General features: G+C 51.2%; 1 protein-coding gene and 1 long non-coding RNA gene across 2 annotated transcripts; one reads left to right on the forward strand and one right to left on the reverse strand.

Moving 5' to 3' along the window:
- The first annotated feature begins 1,451 nt into the window (after positions 1–1,451).
- On the forward strand, positions 1,452–8,810 carry LOC119094172 (MOB kinase activator 1B). Its single transcript, XM_037217250.1, has 6 exons — positions 1,452–1,847; positions 3,761–3,927; positions 4,863–4,949; positions 5,582–5,722; positions 6,249–6,415; positions 7,430–8,810. The coding sequence occupies exons 1-6, from the start codon at positions 1,834–1,836 to the stop codon at positions 7,661–7,663; spliced, it is 810 nt and encodes a 269-aa protein (XP_037073145.1). The 5' UTR covers positions 1,452–1,833; the 3' UTR covers positions 7,664–8,810.
- A 3,005-nt stretch (positions 8,811–11,815) lies between these two features.
- On the reverse strand, positions 11,816–25,399 carry LOC119094443 (uncharacterized). The gene is made up of 3 exons (XR_005093766.1): positions 25,360–25,399; positions 13,262–13,374; positions 11,816–11,905 (listed from the first exon to the last, which is right to left on the reverse strand). It is a non-coding gene; the product is annotated as an uncharacterized LOC119094443 (long non-coding RNA).
- Positions 25,400–27,012: the final 1,613 nt, after the last annotated feature.

Genomic DNA, 27,012 nt, shown 5'->3' on the forward strand with positions numbered 1-27,012 from the left:
CTGTCCAGTCTATCATGCAACTATTCCCACAGCATCTAGTGGCAGAAATCCACAAATAAAATTCAAGTGCTTGAATGTGCAAGCATAGCACTTTTTGCTTGTGCCAACTTTGGCTGCCCATACTGAACAAATTAACAATCCGTAAACATGCATACACCATATATACACCATATATAAACATGCATACACTATATATGGTATTTAGCATGGCTACTTCAAAACTTCCATCATTTGCATCACAACATGTCTTATCACTTTTGCATCCTGCAAATTATTTGAAAGCAAGTGCAATACATGACATTGGACAGCACAATTTTGTGGGATTTAGCCCTTCTTAAACAGAAAACTAGAGGTCATCAGCAGTCGGTGCAGGCGAAGTGGAAAAGGAAAACATTGGAGACCCCTCTTCCAATGTTAATATAAGTGGCCCCTGACCCAAGCAGAGAGCTAGTTGCCCCACTTGAGGCAGGATCATATCAGGCCCAATAACCTTGTTGGCTGGTCAATCACAATTTGAGGAGTTGTGGCTTGTGACAAAGATACTTTTGGACTGTGGTTATGCCCAGATAGAGCAAAATATCCCCCAAAGAAAACTATGCACTGGAGATGCACAATCTCCCATACACGGTGACAACATACACCTTACATACCCATGCATATAGCTGCAGGTGAGATTCAGCCATTTCAGGTGATTTGATTTCTGTTCCAGGAATCGCTACTTCAAGCCTCGGAACATGACGGGTTGTAAATTCCAGACGTCAGAAGAATCATCCTTTACATGTATGCTCAGTGATAATACGGAACATCACATTGCCGTACAGAGACGAAACTCAGAACTCTTAGCCCTCGAACCACAGACTAGAGCAAAAATTGCTCCCGATCGCAAAGATTTGCGACATCGCGCAACTAACCAGTGCCCCAATATTTGGCGAATGGCGATATCATACGCGAACAGCGATGCAATGTTTTGTCACAAATGCGGCACTTATGCATCCTAGCATGTGAACCCTTGACATCCAGTTCAATAAAACGTGCCATAGTTTATAACAATTATGGTTTGCGCTACCTTAAACAACACTATGTCGTCAGTTTGGCCCGATCATTTTGCCACATCTAATCCTTAAACTTTGTTCGGGAAGTGCGTGAACCGTTTCTAGACATAGGTAGCTCATACAGCAATATATGTGCGCCATTGGTGAGATATTTCTACAGCTGGCCTTCGTTGTTATGTCCCTCACGAAACAAATTACCAATTTAACATTTGATTTAATACTTTCCAGCGTTCAACATAGATCCAGCTGATTGAAAAGTATGATTTTTTAATTAATTAACACATTTTTATCGATGTTTATCAAAATACAGTGGTTTTGTAATTTCTCTGGCAACGATGTATGACACCATGCTGATGATCAGCTGAAATCTTTTTCATCACTCTTGATTGGAGCCGACGCGAGAATGAGGACAACAAACTGCAGCGGGAGCAAGTTGCGTACCGTTCTGTGGATGGGTGTCGCGCTAACCCCGCGAGAATAGGGGATTACCCTGCCTTGTGAGAGGGAATTTCCATTGTGGCCTTATTCAAGCACTTTTCCAACAGTTCAAGCTAGTCGCCGAATTGATTGTTGACGTCTGAGAGAGTCGACTTCTGAAAGTAACGAATCTTTAGAGGGCCAACACTTTCGGCGTCTTTGTTGGCTGGACAATAGGATCAGCTCCGACCTTCCATTATCATTCTGGGCTTCAGGTTGGGGCTGTAGCGTTGAGCAGTGTTGTGGATATTACAAGATTTGGGGTCTGGCCAGCGCTTGGCAACAGAGACATCCACGCATCATCATGAGTTTCTTTTTGTAAGTATGGATTTGGGCCTTCTGGTTCCAGATGCCAGTCCTGCCCTAATCTAGCATGCATATTTAGTCTAGGAAAGTTTTTCAGCATTTTATTTCATCATCATCCTTGTTCTGTATGCTTCTATGCACCTCTAGACCTAATGTCTGTTCAGTGAGCTTACAGCATATGAGAATTAGCTGGAATGTAGGGAAATGGGTGTTTTGTTTGGTATTGCCAACGCAGGGAATTATTGTGCAAAATGGTGAATTTTCTGGCAGTTCCAAAAGTACCTTAAGATCCACACAGCTGCCTCAGTTATCATGATTGTCATAACACATGCAGATTAATGACAGCTGCAATGAGTGAAAAGGGCAATGACTGTTTTTCTTGCTATTCCAGAATGTTGCTGGTGTGCAATAATTTGAGACTCTTGGTTCATTTGTCTTAGATAGTATCCCACAGTCTAGCATTACCATTTTTTAAGTATTAGCAAAGTTATGTAAATCCCACTGCAATGCCACTGCAGACCTATATCTGACATTGAAGTGTTAGGTACATTTGCCCCATTATCATTGTTGTAGAAGAAAGTCATCATTACTAAAGATCATGGTAAACCTCTGTTAGTAAATAAGGTATATCATTTGTGTTGTAGGAAACTAAAACTTCGTATATCTTCGCTTAGAAATGGCACACCTCAGAAATCCCTGTGCCTTGTTCCTTCAATGATATTCTTGTCTGATATCTAATGTCTGATATCATGTATCTCTTGCATAATCCTTCCACTGTTGGAAGTTTTTTGTAGTAAAATTAAGATGGCAGCACCTTTTCCATTAAACATTAAAGAACATCTGCCAACAAACGAACACATTTTTCCATTTCAAGCCCATCGTTTCAATGTCGTTTGACGTGCATGGCTCGTAATTGTTCTTGGTAGTGAGCAGCTTATACCACTTCCCATCATTGTTTTGGGAGGATTCATGGAATGGGCTGGCACAATCCTAAATAGTACATACAGCTGATAGGTGGCCTGATATAATCTACCTTCAGTTTTGTCTGAATAACACCAAACATGACCTATTTCCACCATTATCACCATCAGTCCACAGATTGTGACAATCCCCTAACTTGAATTCAAGCCCACTGTTATTTTAACATAATGTCATTGGTTCATGACTACCAATACTGTGATTTTTGTGCAAAAATTAGCCTATATTTTCTCATCTTTGTGTGCCTTGTGGAGCATATTTCTCTTCATCCTCTCTATTTTGCTCCTATCCACATCCTACCACTTCACCACTACTTTTTGAGAGCAGTAGTAGGAGTGGCAGTTGCCCCTTCCTGAAATATATTTCACCATGTAGTTGCATCTGTGTATGTAAACAGATCCACATTGGTCCCCAGTAGTCAGCCTGTGAGCCAATGGCGCCTTGCTTTCTTCCAATGAAGCAGGAACTAGCTGTCAGCACTGCTTCTGCTCCCCTATGTGATGGCCACAGGAGCAGGCATTATTTTTGAAGTCACAACATGTCTTATTCTGACCCCCTAACTGTGTTCCACGTCACATAAAATGAAAGGGTGTTAAGTCGTGGGTGATTCCCCTACTGGAGGTTAGACTGGCTGTTGTTTCTATAAAACTTGTGTTAGCTCTTCAGGTTATTATGTTGTTGTAGCACACAATCATACTTAGTACAACTTCCAGTATCCAGATGACACTATTGAGATGACCACCCTATGGGCGCCATGTAACCAACATAGTCGGTGCACCCCAAAGCCCAAATCATCATCATCATCACCAGATGACCACCCTATTGTCCACCTGTACCTGCTTCCACCCCATGTGACGCCCACACGCCCACACCCGGCCCGCCCGCCTGGTGCCCCCCCCCCCCCCCCGGCATCGCATGTGACTCCTCACATCACCGGCTGTCGGCAGCGGGGGCCGCTCGAACAAGACGTTCAAGCCGAAGAAGAACATCGCCGAGGGCACGCACCAGTACGACCTGATGAAGCACGCGGCGGCCACGCTCGGCTCGGGCAACCTGCGCCTGGCCGTGCAGCTGCCCGAGGGCGAGGACCTCAACGAGTGGGTGGCCGTCAACAGTGAGTACTGGCCTGGGGGGGGGGGGGGGGGAGGGTTTGACCGCCGGGGAACACCGGCCTGGTAAACAGGCACTCAGTGTTTGAGTATTAGCTGCATCAACAGGAACTCAGTGTTGAGCATTGGGTGCATAAACAGGAGTGTAGGGTTTAGTATTGGCTGCATAAACAGAAGCATAGTATTAGTGATGGCTAGACAGACATGAGTGTTGTGTTAAATATTAGCTGTACGATCAGGAGCATGGGGTTCAATATTGGCATTTTTAACAGGAGCACAGGGTTCAATATTGGCGTTGTTAACAGGAGCACAGGGTTCAATATTGGCTGTGTGGACAGGAGCCTAGTGTTGCGTACTGACGTGGTAGACGGAAGTCAGCACTGAGTACTTACTGGCCACACAGGGGTCAGTAGTGAATACCCGGGCGGCAGGCGATGAGAACCGTCAGTGCTGTGTTGTGCTCCACCTGGCTGAGAGAGTGCTTGATGGGAAGTGCTGCATGATGTGGCATGGTGCGTAGGAACTCGGTGTTGAGCACTGTCATTATTACAGTGAGTACTTGATCAGTTGAGTACAGCGTGTGCGGGCAATGCCGGGAGTTCCTCAGGGGCAGCAGCGGATATCGGGTGGGTCAGTCGGGGAGCGGTTGGTGAGGATTGGCTGGGAGGACACGTGATCAAGAGTGACTGTTGAGCTGGGGCGGTGGATAGAAACACACACCGAGCTGGTGGGGGCAGATCCATGCGAGAGCTTCACCACTAGCCCCGTTATTGTCTGTGTATCGCGCGAGAACTCCGCAGCGCCGCAGGGCCAGCCGCCCCTGTGTCAGGTTCTGTCCAGCTGCCCCCGGCGGCGCTGGATCTGTGGCGTCCATCAATCTGTCGTCCCACTGAGCTACCACGTCCTCTGATCGGCACTGATGCGTGTCCGCGCCTGGCAGCGGTGGACTTCTTCAACCAGATCAACATGCTGTACGGCACCATCACCGAGTTCTGCACGGAGGAGACGTGTCCTGTCATGTCAGCAGGTAGGACATGATGCTGCTAGGACTCGGACATGATGCCGCTCCAGAACAGGGAGGTGGGGGATGACGGTCGGTGGGGTGGAAACGCAGGATTCCGAGACTATTATTTTGTGTGTGAAATAGTCCGATTGGAGGGAATACCACACTTTGAAGACCCGTGGATTGCACGCCGAGATCTCGGTGGCTCATGCGACTTTCATTCTATTTCGCACAAGCGAGACAGAGCGCCTACCTGCCTGAAAGTTACCAGGCTAACCCATCGGTGGTAAAGTGTATGCATGGTGTCTTCCAATCCGCGATGCATAACAGCAGTGACTTGTGTTTTGTGGACATCCATTCCCTTCATACCTGATCATGATGTGTTGTTCTGTGGCGTATGGGCGGAGTTGGCATACTGGCTCCGTTGACCTTGACTATAAGTGCAGCTGGTGGACGGCAGGATGGCGTACCGTTTCCGCGTCCCAGTGCCTCCAAATATGAATACCACGGGGCGAATGTGCGCACAGTACGCAGTCAGCGCTGATGTCCCTGGGTTCCAAGTTTGAGCACCACTACGCGCGCACCGAACGTAATGCGCGTCCCCGGACGCCTAGCTTGAGCACCGCTCACGCACCGTGCGTAACGCGTGTCCCCAGGTCCAAAGTATGAGTACCACTGGGCGGACGGCCAGACCGTAAAGAAGCCCATCAAGTGCTCGGCACCCAAGTACATCGACTACCTGATGACGTGGGCCCAGGATCAGCTGGACGACGAGACCACCTTCCCCAGCAAGATAGGTGGGCGGTGGGCTGTGGTTGGCGGTCCTTCCCGGCATGTTCGCTCGGTTCTGGCCGGCTGGCGCGGCTTAATGCTCGCAATCATTTCGCTGCCATACATGATGTTGAATAGCCTTGGTGTCTGCTCACGAAATGGGATGTGTCAGTCACCTGTGCATCAGTGTATGGTCACATATGTATCTGTCAGCCTGTCTGTACATTTCGTTTTTGTTTTGTTTTTTTATTCCGCGCGTACTTGTTGCCTTTTTATTGTCTATGGCGCCTTGTTTTATTTCTGACTTCCGCTCGTCTGCGTTTTGTTCCCGCTTCCTGATCGTCCGTCCTCCCTCATCTCTTCGTTCGCCGTTGCCGTGTGTTTTTCTGCCCGCCTGTCACCCGCCGCGGCCGCTCTACCCACTGAGAAGACGCCCCTCGCGCCCTCTGACGCCCCTCCTCCCCTCTGATGCCCCTCACACCCTCTGACGCCCCTCCTCCCCTCTGATGCCCCTCACACCCTCTGACGCCCCTCCTCCCCTCTCTCGAGCAGGCGTGCCGTTTCCCAAGAACTTCTCGCAGATCGCCAAGACGATTTTGAAGCGATTGTTCCGCGTATACGCCCACATCTACCACCAGCACTTCCACGAGGTGGTGAAGCTGCGCGAGGAGGCGCACCTCAACACCAGCTTCAAGCACTTCATCTTCTTCGTGCAGTGGGTCAGGAGTGGCGGGCACCAGGGTGGTGCGTGGGTGGTGCACTGATTTTGCGGTGGCTCCCCTGACGGGGACCTTCCCGCCTCCCGTGAGAGGAAGCTGAAGGAAGCTGAACCCAGAAGCGGTAGACGATGGAGTACAAAACTAGCGCGTCTGATGACCTGGCGACGCGCTTCGTCGTCGCCGTTTCCTTCGTCGACTGTGAACGACCGCACGCAGTAACGTGCCACTCTGACTCCGCGACCAACCGCGACCCCGCCGTCGTGAAGTCACCAAGCACAATGACTCTGACTCATGACCGACCGCGAACCCGCCGTCCGTGAAGTCACCAAGCACAAGACTATGACTCATGACCAACCGCGACCCGCCGTCGTGAAGTCACCAAGCCAAGACTCTGACTCATGACCGACCGCGACCCGCCGTCATGAAGTCACCAAGCGCATGGCTGCGGAAGACCAACCTCGTTGCGCCGCCGTGGTCTCGTGCATGTTCAGCGTTGTTGGTCATGGCCTGTGCTCACGCTGGGAGGATGTTCTCGTCATGCAGGCGTGTGTTCGTGTGATGATACTGAGATGTGACATTGTGCTCGTATATGGATGTGGTCCGTCCGCTGCGCAGGCGCAGTGCGCGGGCTGTTTAATCCACGGGTGTCGCGAGGTCGTTTGACGATGCGTGCAGCTGTTATGGCCATGTGGACCGAACCTCCTGCTCTGTGTGAGAGAATGACTCCACTGAAGCGTATGTGTGCGGTGCACGGTGTGCAAACCAGGATCACTCTTTCAATCCAGGGCGTGATAGGTCAGCAACTGTTTGCACCGCGCATTTTCCCCTGTAGTCTGTGAACCTGCCGCGATGACGTGCTCCAGCATTAGTTACCAATGCACTCAACTGCTTAGCACATGGACACCGCAAACCCCTCGGAAAAGGCGCGGATGGCAGAGGTTTTCAGTGACGGGATTCGAATCGGGACTTCTGGTGCTCGCTCCTAACCTTGCAGCATCGGCTGACCGACAGGAGTTCAACCTGATCGACCGGCGAGAGCTGGCTCCGCTTCAGGAGCTCATCGACCGACTGACCGCCAAGGAACAGCAGCAGCAACAGCAACAACAGCAGCAACAGCAGCAACAGCAGCAACAGCAGCAGCAGCAGCAACAGCAGCAACAACAGCTGGCCGCCAGCAACGGGGGTGGGCTCCCTGTGAGCCCCGGCTTCCCGCCGCCGGCCGCGCCGGCCGGCCCCGACGCCCGGTGAGCTGCCCGGTGCGCTCCGTGACGCTTCGTGGCGCTTCGTGACGCCTCGTGACGTGGCCGGGAGCCTGCTGTTACGGTGGTGGCGGCGCGCGCCGCCGCAAGTGATCTAATGCGGCCCTCCCAGCGGTGACGTCACTTGGTGTGACGTCACTCGGTGTGACGCGGCCCGCGCGCGCGGTGTCATTCGGTTGTGACCTTCGTGATGGTGTCGCCGTCGCGCGGCGCGCCGTTTTGGTGACGCGGGTGGTCAGTCGCGGTGTGACGCGCGTCACGTCGCCCGCGCGTGACGGGAATAACGTCACGCCGTGTGACGCGGCGTAGCGTGATAGAGCTGACGTTGCGAAGACCGGCCCGGCCGTCCGCACTCGCCGAACCGTGATATGCCGGGCCGGCGGGCCTGACCAGGCATCAAAACTGGCTGTCTGAACGGAGTGTTTTGTGGCCGTGTTCAGCTCGCTCTGACGTTACATCTGGGTGGGTCTCCGTTCGCCTGTTTTTACGCCGAGCGACGGGAGCTGTTCAGGACCTGGCCGGTGACCGGCTGACCTTTTGTGACCTTTTGTGAGCTGTGCTGTCGCCTCATTGTGACCTTGGACGGGACTGTAAGCTCGCCGGGTCTAGCTTTATTATGAGAAAAGTGGCCGTGGTGGGCACGGTGTTGTAGTGGCGTTCAAAAGGCGCCTGTTGGGGTTTGTGTCATGACGTTTTCCTACTGACGGGGGGGAACTATTTCTGCAGGCATTCTTTTGTGCAATGCCGGGCAACGATACGTGCTGCCAGATACCCTTCGGTCTGTGCACGTGTTATCGGACGGAAAAACGCTGTTGAGCGTTACAGCACACCATGCCGCGCGTCCGTATCGTTTTGGGCAGACACCTGGTAGTGCTGGCTCGTGGCTTCTGAAACTGTGGCCGGCGTCTCCGCGTTAAGATGCGGCCCTGGGTTTGACTGTTTCTCTCTTGTACAGCCCAAGACACGGAGGAAGTAGATAATACAGGTTTTGCTATGCACTTAAGCGGAATTTTGAACAAGTTACTGGAAGGAAAACTGCGCGAACTCCATCAAAGCTCTTTCCTGTGGTGTCGGCCGGCCCCTCAGGCCCCAACCAATCCGCTTTAATCTGACATCTCGGACTACCGTGACGCAGACTCCGCGCGCTCCTCCCGGCACTCCCTCCAGCCGGGGGGCGGGGGGGGGGGGGACACGTCAGCCGGCGGAGTGAGTCACCGGTCTTGGCGCGCCCCGCCGCTCCTGTAACCGTGCTTACCTCTGGCGGCCTACCCGCGCGGCCCAGCGCCGCGGCGAGCGAGGAGCGCTCACCGCCGCCGGCAAGCTTCACTGTGTGCAACTGCGGTTTGCGCATGAGTCATGCCGTGTGCTTAGGCGGATGACAGGAGGTCCACATCAATAAAGGATTTAACTTATAGTCATTGGTGAGTGGGGGAAAACCGAGGAGGTAAATCGGTCATACCGGCTAGTTCATAGCTCTGAAGGTTACACAGTGCGATTGAAAAACAGTAAGCTATTGGCCCGCTCTGAACAATGGGCCCCCGGGGAGGTGACAGTGCGCGATGTCTGCGGTCGCTCCTGTCGAGAGGTGCGGTTACTACCTCCCCCCCCCCTTCCCCCCCCCCCCCCCCCGGCGGCCGGTCGGTGGTGTCCACCACTCCCCTGCATCGGGCTGGGTCTGCCGGTGCCGGCGGTGTCCACCCCACACGAGCCGACCACCGGTGCGAGAGAGCTATCGCTAGAGTGTGGCGGTCAGGGATGTGCCGTGGCCCTGGTTTGGCGCGACGCCGCACACGTCTGGAAATGCACGGAGCAGCGGTTCCAGCTTGGCTGCGTTGGGAGTTCCTTAACGCCGGGATTGCCCAGAAAACATGCCTTACTCAGACGGCTGTGATCCCAGAAATCCATCAATTTAAAGTGTGTGCTTAAGTTGCGGACTTGAGGAATTGTAATGATCAAACGTGAATTCCACAGTATGGCCAGTACCTTTTCGCTGTCTCACCGCGTGTGTTGTGCTATTGTTCACTGGGCTGCGACGGAACAGAGATGACAGTTTATTCTCTCCATGCCGTATTTTGCGTATTTTGCTGGTCAGAATTCACCGAAGCAATTAGATGATGTTGAGCTCAATTGGTCCCCAGTAAGATAACAACGGTTGGTGTGCCGGAAATGTCTTCCTCCTGGCCGACAAACCCAGTCTTCCTTGCTTCGTCGAGTTGTATTCTGCCATAGTTATGGTTAATGTTTGATGTTTTTGCTATGCTGTTACGTGCTTCGTTTGATAAATTTCTTACAAAAATGTTTGAAATATTTCGTTAGGTTGACAGGTTTCCAAAGCGACGAAATGGATGGAGGTTTGGTACGATGAAAAGCGATTTATATCGTAGTTAAACCATTCGTGTATTCATAACACGGTAGGGTACGAGGCAAACATATATCACGCACCCTTTGAACACACACTGACAGAACACATCCTGCACGCACCAGCACTGACATACCGCAGATCAACCGCGCAGATAAATACTCTCACTGCTTCAACCGTCTAGCCGTGGAACAAGAATGCACACGAAACCAGAAATGCAATGAAACGTACCGCACGATCAGTCAGTCGCTTCACAAATATTTTGCGACGCTAGTGACATGTTGCACCCATCATATGACTTTGAAAACACATGTGTTATTGCATTAGTTCAGACCGGTGAGGCCCTTAGGGGATATACTACGGAATTGTTCGTGTGGAGATACAAGTATAAATATTATGAGCGGACCATATTAACTTACTCCGAATACCAGTCAGCAAATGACCAGCTGACGTGACTGACAACCTAACTTGATTGTACGCACGGATCGTGTTCATGAACAGGCCGGGTGACAGGTCTCAGACGACCGCCATTAGACCAAGGTCATCAGAAGGCCTCCGATGACCGCCAATTCGCAAGTAGCCAGAAGTAGTGATTATCATGGTGCTGTTACCGGCTTATAAACAATACTCACACAGCTCATCCTGATAGCGACGAATATGTTGAAAGTCTGACATAACCGCCGGGGAATACCCGATACTGCTCAGCCGGGTACTTCCGGCGGTTCGCCTTCAGCCGGTCGAACACAGATGGCGTTGGCGGCACGCTGCCCGTCGGTTGGACCGTGGGCGGAGCCTGCACGGGTGAGTGCGGCCTCGGCGCGCGCAAGCGGGGCGGGGTGAGCGAGGGACGGGGCGGGGCGAACGAGGGACGGGGTGGGGCGAACGAGGGGTGGGGCGGGGCAAACGAGGGGTGGGGTCGGGGGACGCGCGGGCCGCTCGGCGGCCGCCGGAAACGACCCGTCACCGGAAACGGTGGCCTGAAAGGACGCGGCGGCAAGGTCCGTCCCATCGGGGGCACAGTGCCGCCAGTTGAGCGCGGAGCGCCACCCGCCGTGGGCGGAGCTCCTGCCATTGTGGGCGGGGCTCGGACCGTCGAGCCCGGTGATGCGGCCGTCGGCGGCAGACTGGGCGGCGGTGACGCCGCCGCGGTGGGCGTAGCCCCCACCATCCCCATCGTGCTCCTGTGCTCCGGTCCTGCCGTGCTCGCGGCTGTCGCCGCTGCAGTCGGGGCGGCTGGCAGCACCGTCGCACCGGCCACGCTCACCAGCGGCCGCGGCCGCGCCGCCATCGTTGGCGCAGGGGGCAGCACCGCCGCGACAGACGGCAAGCACCGTACCGTCCGATGCTGACGCGGCGCTCACGCTGACTGTCGGCGCGGCCGTCGTCGCGTGGTGCGCCTGATCGCCCTGGTGGCCCTCATCGCCGTGGTGGTGGTGTCCGTGGTGTCCGTGGTGTCCGTGGTGTCCGTTGGTGGACCATGCCCGGACGGTTCAGCGGCGTTCTTGGCGGCGATGACGTACACCGAGTGCTCCGGGTCCTTCGGGATGTCGAAGGCGAACTTGTAGTTGGGATAGCGGATCTGGAAACCGTCCGGCACCGGCTTCGGCTTTGGTCGCGATTCGTAGTACACGTCGTTCGGGTGGTCGTCCCCTGGCCGGGGGCGTTGGCCCTGCGGACAGGGCACACTGTCAGAGGGTGTGCGAGAACTGCATGGGCGTGGGAACGGAGGTCCGTAGGTGCCGTAGCACCTACGGACCACCTAGGTTAGGTTAGGTTAGGTTAGGTTAGGTTAGGTTAGGTTAGGTTAGGTTAGGTTAGGTTAGGTTAGGTTGGTCGTCGTTCGGGTGGTCGTCCCCTGTCGGGGCGTTGGCCCTGCGGACAGGGCACGCTGTCAGAGGGTGTGCGAGACTGCATGGGCGTGGGAACGGAGGTCCGTAGGTGCCGTGGCACCTCAGCGTTCCGAGAATGCTGAGCATTGACCCTTCTGCGGCACATGGAAAGAACCGACTTCATGATTGGTATTGCCACCCCAGTTTCTCAGATGTCCCTCCGTCCATGTGAGGCTGGCAACGGAAGCGGGGTCAAAGGGCGACCTCGACAGCGATTAAATGATAACTGTCTTACTGCCACAAGCCACAAATGAGTGGAAGATTGAATTGCATTTCAAACAGCGGTATATCTGAAGACTATTTCAGTAATGTTTTACCTGACAATAAATACGCGCGACGTCCTGCATTTGAGATCGGACGCCCTTCATGGCGTGCGCAAAATGAAACGGTTTTGCAAATTTTGTGTTTAACATAGACCCCTCGTCGTGAATTGTGACGTATACAATCGTCAAATACCCCAAGTAGGGGAGAGTTGGGGGAGTTGTATCAAGTTTTGCTCTGAACGCTCCTCTACCGTAACTACTGAGGACATGCTATTATATCTGCTGACAGCTGTAGCCTTCAGCTTCATATGTAGCAGCACAGTTTTGGCGACCAAGTCTTGCTTTTGTGCAAAGGGCTTCTGAATAAACCATTTCAAATGAGACAAACCGTCCCAGCCTGTGATAAATTGCGTCGCATGACAGGATAAGTTGTTGTTGCACTTCTTTTTTTATAGAGTATAGTATGACAAGCTGACCAAATGTGTAACGGTGTGTATACCAGCTGCGCTCGGCTGTGCCATTTTGTAATTCGTCGTGATTGCGACACAACCCATTTTTGCCCCGTTTATCAGTCAGTGTTTGCGTTTGTTTTAGAATAACTGACCGCTCGGCTTCTGTCGCTGAGGTAGGAGTTTAAGATCTTTTTAGGTTATGGATCGATATATAGGCGATAATATAAATGTCCACTTGCTTTATGTATACCAGTAAGTTATGGCAATTATGTCGGTCAATCATGGATGGTAAGTTAATCAATGGCATTTGTCGGAGCATTGTTTCAAAGATGCAACATCCCCCATGCGTAGCCACACATTTACAGCGATGGCTTCTTCGCCAGTGTGGAAGCTAAAGACGTGTGCCGAAGACAATTGGAGGACAGCGAGGCCACATTCCCCCCTCACTGACAAAGAACAAAAACAAGCCCCCCCCCCCTCCATGCTTTTTCTCTTTCTTGTCAAAACTAGCATCCAAACGCATTGCTCAAAACGTAAAACCGGGCTGACACTCGTGTGCCATCATACCCCAGCCCCCCCCCCCCCCAACCTGTCCGTGGGTGCGCCCCTGGCGTGCTGTCGTACCTGAGCTTGTACTGCGGCAGGAAGCCGTGGAATGGCCCTCGTTCTGCGCTCTCCTGGCAGCTGAGGTGGAGACAGGTCAGCAGAACGCCTGCTAGTGCCGACCGATTTCGCCTCTGTCGACGAGAACAGCGCTGACAAATTAGCCACGTGCAAAACGTAATGCTAAAACTCAGCAACGGAGGCATGTACATGTACGCGCATGGCATGTGCACGCATACACACAGAGGTATGTATACGCATGCAGAGAGCACCATCAGGCGTACCGCCTTTTGACCGAGAAAGGCTGGAAGCAGGCCCAAACAATTCCGAAACTCATGAAGACTCAGGTGTTAGTAAGCCCTCAGAAACATCTGAAACTCAATTCCCCCTAAAAGATCAGACACATATGACGAGAACCCGTCACAAATCCCTTAGGAGAACAGCACCGAGTACAATGGCACGTGCAAAATACGCATCAAACATACAGAAATCGTCAAAATCGGCGTCCAAAGTTCTTGAACATGCTGGTAATGAACGCAGGCGGCGCAGTCATTCCGAAAGCTAAATCGCCGAAGTTCAGACAAACTGGGAACGGCAAGTGGAGGTGAAGACACGCTGGAATGCACAGGCATGCCGGAAATTAATTACTTCAGGATATAATACAGCATGAAGTTCGGACATATTGGAAACAAACACTGAGGGCTGGCATACACTGGAAACCAGCGCCGAAGTTTTTACTGGAAACCAGCACCGAAGTTTTCACTGGAATCCAGCACAGGAAAATTGCACTGGAAACCAGCAGCGGAAATTTCGACAGGAAACCAGCACCGAAAGTTTCCACTGGCAACCAGCACCGGAAGTTTCGACGTATTATAAACTAGCGCCGGAAGTTTTGACGTGTTAGAAACCAGCGCCGGAAGCTCGGACTTACGGAAAGACAACGCCGGAAGCTAAGGCGTGTATCGTGGTTGATAAACAGCGCGAGGTTTTGGTATGGGAGACTGCTCACGTTGCAACGCAAGGCGTTGGCACGGTAAAACTGTCCCTACAGTGGTGTCGTTTGTGACGTAACAGTCATAGTCACCCATGATCGAAATGTCTACATTTCAACTCAGCATTTCAGTGATACCAGCCCCGTGGCAGCTGTCGAGGGACGCTGCGCCGCCAGCAACCTCGGCAGTGAGGCGCGCTGATAAATAACCATGCGCCATTCCCGGCGCCGCTGCTCACAGGAGGCGAGCTGAGGTTCAAGGCAGGCACAATTATAATCTTCATGCGATTAAGACAGGCCTTAGGCCCTGGGCTTCGGCATTCGCAGCGCTAATGGGAGAGGCTCAGCCGAAGTCCCGGTAAAGAAAGGGCACTGAATTTGCACGTGGTTCCGTGCTGGTGGAGGACCGTGAAATGGAATTGCAAACAGACCGCAAAATGAAATTATCGTGATTTTTTAGTTGTTTTCGAGAGAAACGATTTTTTCGTTTTATCTTTGTGCCTTTTTTCTCAAACAAGTCAAAGCCACCGGAATACACGATTCGGTTCGCATTGGAACGTCAATAACTTAAGAAAATGCATAAATGACCGCATAGATTTAGCCGCCGGCGCTGTTCCTTTGCACAATGGTTCAATTGACGTTTCCTAAAGCGACATGAACAGAAAGAAAAAACGACAATTTGTCGAAGTCTGTCTCGGTTCTACAGAGATCTTAAGGACCCCGTGAATTTCATCATGATTGTTAACAGAAATGGGGCCAAAGTTGTTTTCATTTGGCCAGCCCATGTACGCCTGGGGTAATTCTCAATCAAGTAATCGGATCCCTAATTCCGAGATGGGTAGTGAAATAATCACTTCAAGGTCCACGTTGACTCAAAAATGTCACAGCGCCAGGGCATCTCACTGATCGGCGCAGGAAGGCTGGTTCGACTTACCAGGCCCCTGGATGAAATTCGTTAAAGGGCCTCTCGTTCGGTACTGGGGCTTTAGACTTGCACGAAGCCTTTCCATTGTCGTATTGTGGACTCTCATCGTAAGTTCCAATAAGCCCTTTCATTATCAGAGGGCCCGGCCAACCCAAGAGACCCCCATCCCCCCCCCCCCCGATCAACGCAGGGGTCCCGTCCCTGTCCTCGTTCAGAAAATGGGCCCCTGGTTGGCTCGGGACCCTCGCAGACACGGGGCGCCTGATACGCCCCCCTCCCCCCCCCCCAGGGCATCTGTCACACACTTTGGGCCCCTGACCGACAAATAGGCCGCTCATTGTTTATATGGCACAAACCAGCGTAATGCGCGGGCCCCGGTCTTGTCTCTGCAGGACCAATGGGTGTCAGGACTCAGACCGACACGTGGCTGACTGGCGTTGATGGTCTCTGGCCCACATAGAAGCTCGCAATCGGCCTCCCCCTCCCGCTCCTCCCTCCCCCAATCAGTGCAAGGGGCTCTCTGGCTGACATTTGAGGGACCAGCCCTAGCTGTCGTCCTTATTGCGACACGGTCAGCCCTTTTAACTGGCCTTCGATCCTCGGTCCCACGAAGTTATTCAGGGCACACAGTGCTCCCTTGCCCGCGCCCCTGAATGGGGACAATGGGTGTGTCCCAACATCGCACGATTTGTGTCACCAGAGGATTTGTTTTTAAGAAGAGCAGATAAGACAAATCACATTATAAGATTCGATGCAATGAAGCGGAAATTTTGAGATGGTGTTTTGCATTCTGGCACTTCTTAGTCCTTTTTTTCTTAGTCATCTTGTCGCATTTTGAGAGTAATTCATTGTTATCGGCGTCATGATTGTCACCATCAGTATTCAAAATGCCTTGCATTAAAATATTCATGCGCTCCTGATTGGAACTCCTGTATATCAAATTTAGTTATGTATTCTATCATATCACGTTGTATTTATTGTCATTTGTATTAAGCTCCAAACGCACGAAGTATCAGCGCTAGCGGAGGTAGGATCAGGGCCTTTGACTTGTCCTGTACTCAGATCAAAGGAAGTCCAGCCCAAGTTAGACCCAGCCCGGGCTGTCCACTTAACCCCAAACAGACCGACCCATCTTCGCACCAATACCAGGTTAATATTGTGACAGAAAAAGTGAAGGTAATAGCCAGTTGTGTGTACACGGCCTCGGGCCACAGCGACGGAACCACAATAACTGTAATCGATCTGTGGTGATGACTGGAGGTTGTCTCCGCCGGAACAATCCATATCTCACAAGGTCGAATTATCGGGGAATTATCTGTAAGGTCACCGGCTTCGCCGGAGGCGGTTACCACCAACACCCAACGAGACGAAGATGGAAACGCTTTTTTATTGGATGATGAGCGTTTGTTATTGGAGTATCGTGGGATTCAACGAGTTACTGCGCCCTAATTTTTTTGTATAACTCGCGGGAACTTAGTCCCTATTATATGCTGTTAGCGGCAGAAGGGAAAGGAAACCAGCAAATTACTTGCGAGCAGCAACACAAGTGTTTTAATAGCGTCATTGCCTGCTCATATCGACATGCGTTTGCCAACTTGTGTCTGCGTCTCTGCCAAAATAAGTGCGCAAAGCAACTTAGGTAAACAACTTGAGGTAGCGTTACGCAATATAGCTAAACATTCTTTTGTGTGTGATGCAGGTGCCAGACAATCCCACCCGAGAAAATATTTTCAGCACCTTACCACGTCCTAATAATAACGGCTACCGTAAAACGGAAGACCGCAACACGTCCTAAGTGTAATGATGACTTGTCAAGCATTATATTGTCCATGTGAAGGCCGGGAGGTTGTCTGAATCATGCGGGTTCGCGGGCCAAACAGTTGCTGTTTTCCCACGCTGTTCAGTCCAGAGGCCAGTGACAGTTCACGGCCGCAAGCGGATTGCAAATACTAGCAAGAAAAAAATAGTACTACGATGCATGCAATAAATTCATGATGATACAGACTACGTAAATAAATACAAAAATAATACATGATGACTAAGATATATTAATGCATCATAACTACGATGCAAACAAGACTACCAAAAGCCTTGTTCTCGAATTATTTTCCTTCATTTTCCCAACGACGAGACCTTTCGTCGCGGCGGGAACGCAGCTCTGACGCCGCGTGAACAAATGCCATTCAGCGCGCGCTTTCCCACGGCTTCCACTCCCTGGGGGCATTCCTGACCATCGACCCTGCCAAAGGCAACACCGCGTCCCCCCCCCCCCCCCCCCGCCAGCAGAACGGAACAGCCCGCCGCGGACCGGCCACCGGCCGCTCCGACACCGCCGGAACTGGAGCCCTGCGGTCCCGAAGCGCGATTACTCACCACAAGGCCAAGGCTGCAGGGTGAGCGTGGCGTTACAGCGCGACACTCGACCGATTGCCGCGGTCGCTTCCGGCCCCTGTGTCGCTCGGGGTTTAGGGCACGTCATGTTCTTGGCTATTTGCGCCCGTCCTTGCCTGCTGCGACGTGATCGTCTGATAAAAGGTTGTACTAACATGGCACGCGCGCGTTAAGCGGGTGATATCGCGAGAGGAGATATATATATATACATATATATATGTATATATATATGCGTGTATATATATATATACATATATATATATATATATATATATATATATATATATATATATATTAGTGCAGTTAAAGATATTGACGTAGATGCACTTGTATGGAAGATAATCTGCTGCCTACATAGGCCATTTAAATATATATATATATATATATATATATATATATATATATATATATATATATATATATGTGTGTAACGTAAATATATGATGTGTATAAACGTCTCTCTCCTTTTTTCTCCCTCTATCAAAACTTAGTCTTATCAACTGATTATTCGAGTGGTGTTGAGTTCAAGGCCCTCGCCAGGCCTGGCCTGTTGTGTTGACTTTGACCCCACCATTCAAGCTCTCCGAATTATCCCACAGCTTGGTCCCGACGTGTTACCAAAATAACGCTGCTTAGCTGCTTTAGCGTGTCATGCGTACCTCCATACACGCATGAAACAGCCGCCCCGTGTTAGGTGTTCACTTCTTCCCGAGCAAACTTGGCACGTCACGTGAGTGAGAATCCAAGTGACTGGGCACCAGCCTCGAGCCTATGGGGCGTGCACCGCCGGCCTCTGTAAATGCCCGTCCGTAACTGTGACTGGTGGTTCCCTGAATGCACTGTTAGGGACGGGACCCTCAGGGACTGCACCAGACTGGACGTCCCCTGACTGCACCCTCAGGGACGGGACCCTCAGGGACTGCACCCTCAGGGACTGCACCCTCAGGGACTGCACCGGACTGGACGTCCCCTGACTGCACCCTCAGGGACTGGACCCTCAGGGACTGCACCCTCAGGGACGGGACCATCGCTGGAGACGGCGCCGTGTTCAGCTGGCCGACGTCTCCGTAAATGGGGCGGCCGTGGGCCCTGAACGCGGCGCCTTCGAGACACCGTCCACTTTGCTGCGGGGGCCCCAGACAAGCTGATGGTTTTGAACCGGCCTGGAACTGGGGTGCTGAAAACGACTCTGATATGTCCAAACCACTGGCGAGATTGAGCCGGCGAGGTCCGTGTGACCCCCTGATAGCTGCTGAATATCACGAGGCCAGCCTCTGCATGATTGCCGGATGGAGTCATGGGACCGGTGGGCGAGGCACATACCACTCCACGTTTTATAGTAGCAGGTATGCTTCCGACATTTTTTAATCGAGGGCTCAGGTTTTCGTAGCTTTGCTACGACAACTGCTTTCCACGTTCCCGGCCGTGGGGCCTTGCCGTCACGGACGTGTCACAGGACGGGGCGGGACGGGACGGGACGGGACGGGACGGTCGAGAGATATCCCAGCTGCCAGTGCCTCCGATTGTTAGCGCGCTGATCCTCTCCACTGAATAAACACGGATTAAAAACTGTCTGTTCACCGCTCACACAAGCCTGGAAAACAACGGCTCATCCTTCTTCCGCGCAGTGGGCGGCCGCGCCTCTGACGTCAAAATATCGCGGTACATTAAAGACGTATTACCCTTGAAAGCAAGGAAACTGATGACCCTTCGGAACAGCTCAGAGCTGGGCCAATCAAATCCCTTCATTCACCTCGACTGGTGCGACGCCGCAGCTTGCGGCGAGTACCCGTGGATGTGCGTGAAAGCTGACTCGCCTCGTCCCGGCAACCGCAGTACCAGTAGGGGCGGATTCGGCCTGCGTCAGCGCACAAAGCGCTCCTTACTGGCGCGACGCGACGGCAAAGCACCTTATTGTTGGCGGCCGATCAGTTGACCGGCGATCAGTGCCACATTTGAGCCGCGGCCCTGCAATCGCGGTGGGTTTTTGTGACCGACGACTTTGACCCTTGACAGGGATTAGCTGCTCGTTCGGAGCGGACGGACTGTTGCGTCTGGCGAGGGTCGGTCGGTCTTCAGCTCAGTACTTGCACCGCTCGATCGCAGAAGATGTGGTCGCATAGCTTCCGATTGTCAATGTATTGAGTCCAATATTCCAGCGACGCCGTAATGCAGAGGATGGCGGCTAAATTATATGGGCGTTTGATAGCATTTTCAGCTGAGGCGCCTGAACCGAGCTGATAGCAAACGGGGCTTTATGACAGCAATGAAAGCACGGAAAGGAGTGCTCTTGGATGCCTGAAAATTTGTCAATGATCACCTAATCAGAGCGCCTGGGGCCACAGCTAATTCATTTCTTAGCAAAGTATATGGCTGCTTTTCAGTGGAGCATATAAAAAGCCCACCTTGTGTGGCGGTTTTGCCAACCACGACTGGGGTTGGCAAAACCCCAGTCCTTCATTCCGTCCCTCATTTCTGGACTGGTTGTTGACCATTTTGCTCACGCCTCGAACAATTCGAGTTTCCGCTGCGCACCTGCTGTCACCACTCTTCTCCACCGCGCCAGCTGACCGGCTGTGCAGAGCGGACGTCCCAGTTAACACCGCGCAGCCGCCGGAGGGAATCTGCATCTCGTCTGCGAGACTGCCTCGCTCATCTCCCACGCTCCGCGCCGAGCTGCGTCCGTAATCGCTGATCCCAAGGTCCGCGCAAAGTGACACAGATCTCCCACCCCGGCCCGGCAGGGCGTGCCGAGCGTGCCCTCCTCAGACCGCAAGAGCCTCGCACCCCCACCCTTCGCCCCAGGCGATGGCGTCTTACGCCGGGCAATATTTGCGGACACGTTTCCTTGACCGTGATTGGTCCGACCGGGGAACTGGAGCAGGCAATTTCGCAAGGCGGTCGCCATGGTTACTTAGGCATGCGACGTCGATTGGCGAGACAGTTCCGGTGTTTGGGGCGAGGCTTTATGTTTATGGTGATCAGCCAATTTCAAGGTTCGGTCGGTTAGTGGTTTCTGTGTCGGTCGCATAACTTGCGCCGAAGTGATTTATCTATGGGTTGGGAGCACAGTAGGTACAAGCGCCAGTCGAAGTGGAATGTAAAGGAGCACATGGGTCTGGCGCACACTTTTGTCTTGGCCTACCAATCGAGGGGGGCTAGTTCCGCACTTTTAACGTTGTGTGCGTCTGGACGTAAATGCGCACCAGTAGCAGGAGAAAACTTTGTAATCAAATTTATGAGCCCAAAGCAATTCAAAAGACTGCAGTTTTTTATTTTACTTTCTCATTTTATAGCATTTCAAGAAGCTGCTGTTTATTTCATTAGCCATACATAACCCATAATTCATTGGCGTTACTCTTAACATCCGCTCTTCAGTTGTGTACAACACGGATCTGGTGTTATCGGATTCAGCAGAAGTTTTATCTGTTTCGGCAGCAGAAGTTTTATCTGTTATCTGTTTTTTTAAAAAAATTTTAAAACAATTAAAATTTCCCATGGCCGAAATTTTAATAAATATGCGACAACCGCGAGACAAAATCTTTTACAAAACAAAGCTTTGTCCTTTGTAGGCCCAACACAACACGACAGCTGAAAAAGTCGTGCTGAAACAGCTCCGCAGTCCAGCCCATCGGTCACACTAAATCACCCGTCTTTCCTTGAATCCCTCATCTCACTAATAGACTCATACAGACCCGCTGAGTCGAGCAGTCACCCACACTCATCACGCGTCACTTGCCTAAATCGCCGCGGGCTCTCCGTGGAGGTCGAAGGACCCCGGTCCGGTGATATACGACGGGGCACGCTGAGGGGGGCCGGCGGCCGACGGCGGCGGCGCGCGGCCAACACCTCGCTTCCCGCCGCACTTAACCTACTTACACGACCCGACTCTTCGGGCGAGCTCCGTTACAACAGAGCACGCGGAGGGGGCCATTGTGCCGGGCGCCGCGAGCTCAAATGCGCCAGCTGCGTATCGTCATCACATTATCGAACCATCAGTCGATCCTGATGACGGTTCGGTGTCGGTAATCTGTCCAAAGCGGCAGTGGAAATTATATGTAATAAACGTGACATGTTTCGGATGAAAAGGTTTGCTTTGGCCATCGAATGAGGCATTGTATTTTAATGCTTCTAATCATAGATAGTCAATGTCATTTTAAATCAGCTGCTATCGATCTTGTATCATGGATGTCTTAGCAGTTTTGCCGTCTTGGCAACCAGCCCACAATCAGGGCATAGCTTATAAAGTTTTAACTTTTTGGCACTGCTTCTTCAACAACATACAAAATTATATACGTCACAGCTATATAACGCAGATTGGCGTGTAAGGTCCATTATCTGACAGATCCGGTGAGCGATATTCCAGCGCATAGGCTTCGAATCTGTCAACAAGTGTTCTGACGTTTCTTTTCCTAGACAGAGACTTCAGAACACGTCCATTTACGATTTGAAAGTATTTTCAACTCCAAAACACATCATTAGCTAGTGAAATATCGGCACTCCCCTGCCAGTGCTTGATCTAAAAAAAAATGGCCAAAAGAAGGATACCTTATGAAGCAAAACAGTGAATCACAAATCTATGAATATGCAACACCATAGTAATATTTCAGCTGCCGCAATCTCTTCAAGACCGACGTATAACCCCTCCATCGTAATTTACCAGCTCTTCAAAAACCATATGACCAGCTCTGCAACCTGACTGTACATATATATATATATATATATATATATATATATATATATATATATATATATTCACCAGTCGCGGCTATTCTACCAGACCATATTCTGACCATAGAATATGGTCTGGTCTACCAGAATATTCAGAATATTCTACCAGATTATGGTCTTATTCTACCAGACCATATTCTGAATATTCTACCAGAATATTCAGACCATCCCACCCAGACGTCGGGTGTCGGGAGCAAGCTTGGACCGCCGAAACCCGTCTTGTTTGGTAATTTGCCGATTATCTTACTGATATGAATATAATAAATACCGATTATTAGTTGGAAATTAGACAGCATTTATGTCATATGTGTAACTGCCTTGGTATTGTGGGCAGTGTGCGAGACACTGTTTTTTCACACAAGACACAAGGCACACACAGACAGAATCACCTGCAGCGTCCTGCGGCTAGGAGACACAAATGGCGTCTGGCAAGATAAATTATGTTGAAACGGCATTCATCCTCTCCACAGCGGTGAAATCTGAGACCTCCTTGTTCACATCAATGAAATGCGCTTAGCCGTCGTAGAATTTTGCAAGTCCTGCATTCCCCAGTGCTCAGCATAACAGCGGTGGCGTCCACCGTGGAACAATCAGCCGAGCAGAGATCACTCGAGCGCCCGAGTGACGCAAGCAAAATCAGCGGCGGGTCCAGAAGAAGCACAGGTCTCAACGGGAGACTTCAGTGGGTATCGAGCCCGTCCTCAAGACTTTGCGGGATAATGTGCGTGACCTGGTGGGTGCCCGTGGGTGCCAGTGGGAGGGAGGGGGGGGGGGGGGGTGTAGGAGCACTCATTCGACGGGCGCCACCGGAAGGACGGCTACCGCAGCTAAATTTTTGTTGAGTACCTGACGGGTGCCCGGGTGTTGGTGTTAACGCGCCCTTTCAGTATGCCTGCTGTATGTGATGAACATGCGTGACGCATCTCTTTTTTAGGGCTCCCAAATTTTTGAGAAAAAAGTGTTGTCACAAACTTGATAGCACAATAAATTCACGAGAGTCTGTATGGGCTAATATTCGTATAGAGCTTCCATGACATCGAGCTACCATATTTCAATAATCCACCATTGCTCATTTTTTTGGCCGGCGGGTAACGCGACGGTTCTGGAAACTGGTGTTGATCCCCGGTCACACAAGAAGCGTTTGCCTTTTCATGCTCTGTCATCCCATGTTGCAGACAGCGGTAAAATACATATATGCCGCTTCCGTGAAATGGGTTGCGCATTCTTATGCCTAAGGTAGATCACATAGTCCGAACAATCAATTGGCATGTCACTGCACAGCGTTTAAGCGTTCAGTCATTTAGTAGTTGGCTGTCTGGTAACATACGTTGCTCAGCTTACATAAGGTTTTGTGTGGGAAGACTAGCATGATTTTTGGGATTATTTCACCGGCGCAGCCGGATTGTGCAGCAAAGAGAGATCCTAGCGCCCTTGTTAAATTAACTGTTTCAACTTTGCATTGCCTTTCGAACTAACATACCGAAGTACGCCAAGAAGTGCACGCTACCATCGCATTGCCCAGGTTGTTGGCAATATTAAGTTTTGTACGACCTGACCGGCCTTAAACAGCTTAATTACCGTACTCCAACGCATTTTCTCTATCGGATAACCTCACACCAGATCAGGCAGAAATAGATATCAACGCCACGTGATACTGCATGACGATGCTTCCAACAGCCAATGGCCTATGGTACCCACAACCGATGCTTGTCTGTGATTGGTTTAGTGTGACGTCATGTGCAGTATGACGCAGACGGTATGAATTTTCCTTTTCGTAAGACTATGATATTTTCAGCATTTGTTTTTTGATAGAGTAACTAAGGTGACCATGTCCAGCATACGTTGCTGCATTGTGCTACGCCCTTTCCTCACATCCTTAACAATGTAGTGTTTGCGAAGTGCTGATATTTCCAGTACTTTAAGAAATGGCTTACATTAACTCTGAACACTGGCCCAGCCTGCTCTGTTCATATCATGTTGCTTTTTTCTGAATGCCCTCAGAGGTGGAACTCACCATCATCCCCGGCCCCACCGTCTATATCAACAGCAAAAAAGCACCAGTCGAGCAAACAGAGTTAGAAAGGCCTTTCAAAGCTGTAAGATAAGTGCAGTATGCCATTATGACTTTGAACTTTAAAGCGGCAATCTGGCCAAAAATGTCAGTTTGAACAAGCTTGCTACTTGATCTTGAACTACCTGGCCTTGCAAAAGCTACCAGAACGACGACAATCAAATTCAAAATTGTAGGTATAAGAAAAAATTGTGCAAAGAACCTCTATAGTGCACCACTTGTAAGAAATAGGCGTTGTTAGCCACTTTTGAGCAAAATGTTACGGATATGACGTCGGGAAATAGGTCGTAGATCATGAGCTTTTGACGCTAGAAACGTCAGATTTGCGACACGTCACAATATGCGTAAAATTGTGTACAAATATGCCCAGTATTTCAGCACTGCACCAAAAATTGTTCAGGAGTTATTCCGAAGAAAAGCATGAGGCTTTCTGGCTTTTAAGACCAGGGTTAGGCATACCACTAAAACATCGAGTCGGATGCAGGGTGAGGGGGCAGGCATAACAGAATAGTAACGCTTCCAAATTGTGTCAGTCAACGTCAGCATTTTATTTTATATATTTAATCTTTTAAGAGGGAATGTATCACTGATAGGGAAAATCTTGGATTCAAGTGGAGAAAATTTACAGCTTAAGCATTATGACCCGAATAATATCAGAACTGCGCTACAAGTAATATCAAAAGTGAAACGTAAACTGAACTGGCACAAATATACATCTAAAAACACACAAATTAGCATATACTAGGAGGAAGCGCATTTGGGCAAGCCTGACAATACTGATGAATCGTCAAATAGCTTAGAAAGGATGCTTCCTGTGCAAGCTCGACGGAAATCACAAAACCACCTCCACGTGAAGCGCACTGGCACCCCGGCGTCACAGGCTGCACCCCGGCGGCACTCGAGGGGTACCCCACAGCACTCGGCGGTCCATCGCTGCACCCGGCAGCCCATCGCTGCACCCGACGGCAGCCCGAGTGTGCCGGCACCCGGCGGCACGCGCAGTCACTCACCATGTTGGCTGCTTCCGTTTCCGGCCGGGACTGAACACCGCCGGTCGGCCGGGCCCACTCTATAAAACCTAGGCCGGCCTTGGGCACGTGCCTGCCGTGGGTGGGCGCCGGAGAGGGGGGGGGGGCAGCTCATCCCCAGGAAACGGGTATCTGTCGCCGGAAGAATGGAGAGGCGGGGGAGGGGGGGGGGGGGGGGGGGGGAACTGCGAAAGTACTGCTGATCGGTTGCATCGTGAGTGTTTGTGGCCACGATTTGTAAGCCAACAACCGCCGTAAGGGGTGTCCAATGACCCATGACATTATGTTTCTGAAATGAGATCGCGAGAGAGAGAGAGAGAGAGAGAGAGAGAGAGAGAGAGAGAGAGAGAGAGAGAGAGAGAGAGAGAGAGAGAGAGAGAGAGAGAGAGAGAGAGAGAGAGAGAGAGAGAGAGAGAGAGAGAGAGAGAGAGAGAGCTCCTCGTTCCAGCAGTCAATACAGCTCCAGAGTGAGCGTTCTAAGCCAGGCAGTTCTCGAACTGATAGCTGTCGGTGCGGTCGAATCACCAAGTTTCGCGCTGGATTACAGTCCGGAATACGGTCTGTCTGTTGTATATTCTTAACATTAAGCAATTGTTGGTATGTCGTCGGCTTCTCGTCTCTGCTGCTGCGTCTCCTGTCTGTCTCCATGCAGCGAAATGCATCTCGCTAAAACAACGGACGGTAGAGAACCTGCAGATCCTGTACCCCGCCGGCTCCTGCCGCTGTCGCCGTCGCTAGCTGCTCCGCTACCGTGCTGTGCGTCGCCGCACTCGCCGGTAGTGTCCAACTGCGTCGCAGTCTCCGGCCGATGCACTTTGTAGAAACTCCAGCGATTGGACTCATGCGTGAACAACAGTGACAGGTATCAGTGTTGTGGGTCCATTGCGATGACAGGAGGCGGGAACGGGGACAGGATTTCGGAAAAAAGGGATGGAGCAAACTCAAGAGACATGTATAAATGTAAAATTAGAGGGGCATGACGGAAGAGAGGATAAGGACAAATGACGATGTTTGCACTTTTCTTCGTGGCCTCAAAGGTCACTATTGCAGCCAAGGCAATAGTGTCTCCACAGAGGCTTAATGCAGCAATGCTTGAAACATTTTACAAAAGTTTACTTGCTGTCGGTCCAAGTAAGAAATCAAAAATCATTCCAAGCCAGAAAGTGCGATCGGTCTACTTGAACGTGTTCGTGACATAAATGGTACCAATACGATAGTTCGGAGCGCGTAAAAGTGCAGCTGGTGTCACTGTCGGATTTCGTCGTACGGGTCTTCAAAAAAAAAAATGTTGAGTTGTCTTGTTTTATCCATGTCATAAATGGCCTGGATATATATGAGGATACGAACCTTGATGCATGTGGCTAAGCCGTGCCTCTCTTGGCCACGTCTTCGTCTTTACATTCAATATGCTCACTGCCAGGCTTGCATTAAAGAAACAGTTTGCGTTCCATCTACAGTCCATATCATCGAAATTGGCTACAACGGCTACCACCACACCGATTAAATCATTACGTTTACCCATATTCGTGGCATGACCCTTCTCCGCCCCCTCGGATGCGTTCGAACTCGTCACATTCATAACCCACGGCTAGAGCCCCGGTTTTTCTGGTCTTTCTTCCCTCCAGTATACGTGCG

This window comes from Pollicipes pollicipes, unplaced genomic scaffold (assembly GCF_011947565.3).
Source record: "Pollicipes pollicipes isolate AB1234 unplaced genomic scaffold, Ppol_2.1 Scaffold_1600;HRSCAF=1878_pilon_pilon_pilon, whole genome shotgun sequence".
NCBI classification, from domain to species: Eukaryota; Metazoa; Arthropoda; class Thecostraca; order Pollicipedomorpha; family Pollicipedidae; genus Pollicipes; species Pollicipes pollicipes.

What these genes read in the sequence shown, in the direction of transcription:
- LOC119094172 (XM_037217250.1), top strand. An exon ending in CGAGTGGGTGGCCGTCAACA is followed by an intron (nt 3,928 to 4,862) that starts GTGAGTACTGGC and finishes CGCGCCTGGCAG; the next exon opens with CGGTGGACTTCTTCAACCAG. An exon ending in TCATCTTCTTCGTGCAGTGG is followed by an intron (nt 6,416 to 7,429) that starts GTCAGGAGTGGC and finishes GACCGACAGGAG; the next exon opens with TTCAACCTGATCGACCGGCG.